The sequence below is a fragment of the Lactuca serriola genome, chromosome 3 (genome assembly GCF_051521515.1).
Source record: "Lactuca serriola cultivar US96UC23 chromosome 3, Lser_US96UC23_V15, whole genome shotgun sequence".
NCBI classification, from domain to species: domain Eukaryota; kingdom Viridiplantae; phylum Streptophyta; class Magnoliopsida; order Asterales; family Asteraceae; genus Lactuca; species Lactuca serriola.
The window spans coordinates 122,465,027-122,468,295 of NC_136410.1; the positions used below are offsets into that span (position 1 = coordinate 122,465,027).

The 3,269-nt window shown below is 34.3% G+C and overlaps 1 protein-coding gene across 1 annotated transcript; it reads right to left on the reverse strand.

Moving 5' to 3' along the window:
• On the reverse strand, window positions 1-2,694 carry LOC145093120 (U-box domain-containing protein 17-like). The gene is made up of 2 exons (XM_079031170.1): window positions 2,268-2,694; window positions 1-1,166 (listed from the first exon to the last, which is right to left on the reverse strand). Exons 1-2 carry the CDS (start codon window positions 2,540-2,542, stop codon window positions 320-322), a joined length of 1,122 nt encoding a protein of 373 aa, XP_078887296.1. The 5' UTR covers window positions 2,543-2,694; the 3' UTR covers window positions 1-319.
• Window positions 2,695-3,269: the final 575 nt, after the last annotated feature.

Here is a 3,269-nt window from a genome sequence, read left to right on the forward strand (position 1 = left end):
AAGCATCAAAACTTAACCACCTTTATCCACTCACAACTACTTTTCACAAAATCAAACTAACCCTAAAAAAACATATTCCTTTTATCCAGAAATGAAATCATAAAACACAATCCAATGTACAACCTTACTCCATCAACTTACAACTCCCTAAACCATCCACATCTGGAAAAAGCCAAAAAAAAAAAAAAAAAAAAAAAGACTCCTACCAGTCTCATGATACCTTTACCACAAGGCCTGGACTGGCTTTACCAACTTTGGTATATTTTATCATCGGAAAACCCGAAACACCATCGGAGAAAGCCATGAAAACCGGCATAATTTACTTCAAAGAAACTTCCGAAGCACAAATCGGAAGATCACATGGAGTACAAACGAAAGCCCTTTCTTGCAAATGTCTCAAACTTTGCTCCATACTCACTTGCACCATATCTGCAAGCATCTTCTTCGCGTTTCCAGATTGTTCATCTCCATCGATTTGCGATATTATATTACTTAATATATCCTCCAGTGTGTCAGCCTCGAGCTCCGTTCTCCGGTACGGCGATTCCCGGAGCAACCGGAGGAGGGTGTGCGCTTTTGTTCGTGACTTCGGAGTTCCTTGAACTGTTAGTTCCAAAAGTCCAGGGATTACACCTTCTTTAAGTATCGGTTCTCTGTATTTCCCTCGATCGATTTCACACATAGTTAAAAGTGTTCCCACTGCGTGTTCCCGGCTCTGGTGGGTCCCACTTTCGAGAACTTCAACCACCGCAAGTATTCCACCGTCTTCTGACGTCAGCGAAACTCGTCCCTCTTCGTAATCGACTAAAGTTTCTAGAAGCGAAATGCATCTTTCGGAGATTTTTGAGGATTTTTTACAGGTTTTAAGGATGTTTGTTAAGGTTGGAATCGGGTGAGATTGGAGAATTAGTGAGAGATTATCGGGTTCTGTTGAGAGATTGGAGAGAGCTACAATGGCGTCCATTTTGGCTTGTGGGGAGCCGTGGTTTATGATTTTTAAGAGAAATGGGATGACACCAGATGCTCCCACGGCGGACTTCTTCACCGGAGATGCCGATAGAGTCACTAACGCCGCCGTTGCATGTTCTTGCATGGTTGAATTGTCGGATTGAAGAAACCCTACGATTGGTTCCAAGGCACCAGCTTCCACAATCGTAATCTTGTTCCTGAAAACAAGATTCAAGATTTTTAGATATATGAATAATGATTAATGAAAGTTTGATTCAATTGGAAACAACAATTATATAACTTTTTTTGTACGTAACATTTTTCTCATTAAAAAACAGATATAAGTTTTGATTGTATACACAAGTTTTTGTATGTAGTAAAAAAAATAGTTATATAGCTTTTCTTTTCGTTTTTCAAGATCGTAGAGTAAAATTTAAGACATGAATTATTGTTTATAGAAAAAAAAAATTGTATAGGACAAGTGGACAATTACTATAAAAAAAAGAATCAATTTAAGCAACCATTTGTAAAATTGATAAATTGTATGAGTTATTTTAAAATTATATGTTAATAAATGTATTCATATTACTTTTGAAATTGGAAGATATTAATGTGTAGTAGGAGACCACAGACAAAGTTGTAAAAGTTATTTTCATTATTAAATTGCTAAAACCATGAAAAACAAGCACACGTAGACCCAAGAAAATGACAACCCAAAAATACCAACCACAATTTACTTCAAGATTAATCAATCATGCAAGTTTTAAATTCTAAAATACATTAAACTAATATAATAACCAATTATATGAAATAAAACCCACAAAAACTTTTCAAATATTAATTCATTTTAACTTCTTCTTAACAATTTTAAAACAATTTTAAAACCACCAATGAAATATCCTAGTAGGAAATCTTATGAACAAGAGAACACTATTTGTCTAAGCATGAACAAAACTACTCATAAAACTAAACACTTCCAATCAAAAAATCATGGTATATTGTTTAATTTAAAGAACAATATATGGATTCTTTGTGATCAATAAGAACAAACACTAATTTGATTAATTGGGTCAAATTGTTTTCTTTTCTGTTAACCAATTGGAAAAAAGATTAACGATAAAAAGAGACCACAAAACACACTTTCAAAAAAGCTTTGATTCCTTTTCCTTTTTCCAGATATTGCTGAATCAGCCAAAAAAGATGCAACGATAAGAACAGAAAACGATAGAACACAAAGTGAAGATCATCAATTCATCATCATCATCATATTATTATTATTATTATTATCAAAGAAAAAGATGAAAGATAAACAAACATACGTTTCGTCCTTAACTGCGAGGTTAAGAAGAGCGAGGAGGGCAGCTTCGTTGGCTTCCGGTGACGGAGAACTGAGCATCGACACAAGGGGTTTAATCGCGGCGGAGAATTGTCGGCGACACCGCTGGGAAGTCTTGGTGAGTCGCCGGATCTCGTTAGCGGCTTCAATTTTGGAACAGGGGTTGGTGGGATCGTCTTGGATGAGGAGAAGAAGGGTGTGGGCGACGGCGGCGGCGGTGGAGGTGGTGATGGTGAGGTGGCAGGTTTGGGAATCCATGGAGGTGAGGTGAGGTGGTGCCACCGACGGCGAAGGGACAAGTGGTGGAGAGAGAAAATATCTAAGGAGAAGTGAAGGGATTTTGTGTTTATAAAAGAAAGGGAAGAAAACGTAAGGTGGAGATGAAACGTGGGAAGCATGGCGTGGCGTTAAGCAACAGTTACTTTCAACTCAAATTTTAATTTTCTCGTTTTGTAATTGTGAATTTCGATAAAAATTATATATGTAGTTTATTTGTTTGAAAAAATTGCAATTTTATTCAAAGTTTATACATTTTTTTTACATGTGTAACAAGTGTTTTAAAATTTTGTGTTGTAATGAGATCAACTATTTTTTTAAATCATTTTATTTTAATTTTGTTTTATACAAAAAGAAAATGTAATTTTCTTTTATATAATGGTTAGTAATTTTTTTTACATGTTTCATTTTTGTAAGTCTTTTTACATATTAACCATATTTGTATCTATTTCCTATAGAGACTATTTTTATAATTTTAGTATAATTTTATCTCATGGGTGATTGTTTGTGTAATTTTATTTTCTCATACAATGACCATTTTTCTCATTTTGTTTATTTGAAACACATGGACCATTTATGTAATTTAGTTACATATAGACAATTTCTTTAATTTTGTCATACACAAAATGATATTTTATGTTATATTGTCTTATATAGGGACCATTTATATAACTTCATTACACATGACTTATTTATTTACGTAACTTTC

What these genes read in the sequence shown, in the direction of transcription:
- LOC145093120 (XM_079031170.1), bottom strand. Translation starts at nt 2,542, where the DNA reads ATGGATTCCCAAACCTGCCACCTCACCATCACCACCTCCACCGCCGCC. An exon ending in CTCGCAGTTAAGGACGAAAC is followed by an intron (nt 1,167 to 2,267) that starts GTATGTTTGTTT and finishes TCTTGTTTTCAG; the next exon opens with GAACAAGATTACGATTGTGG.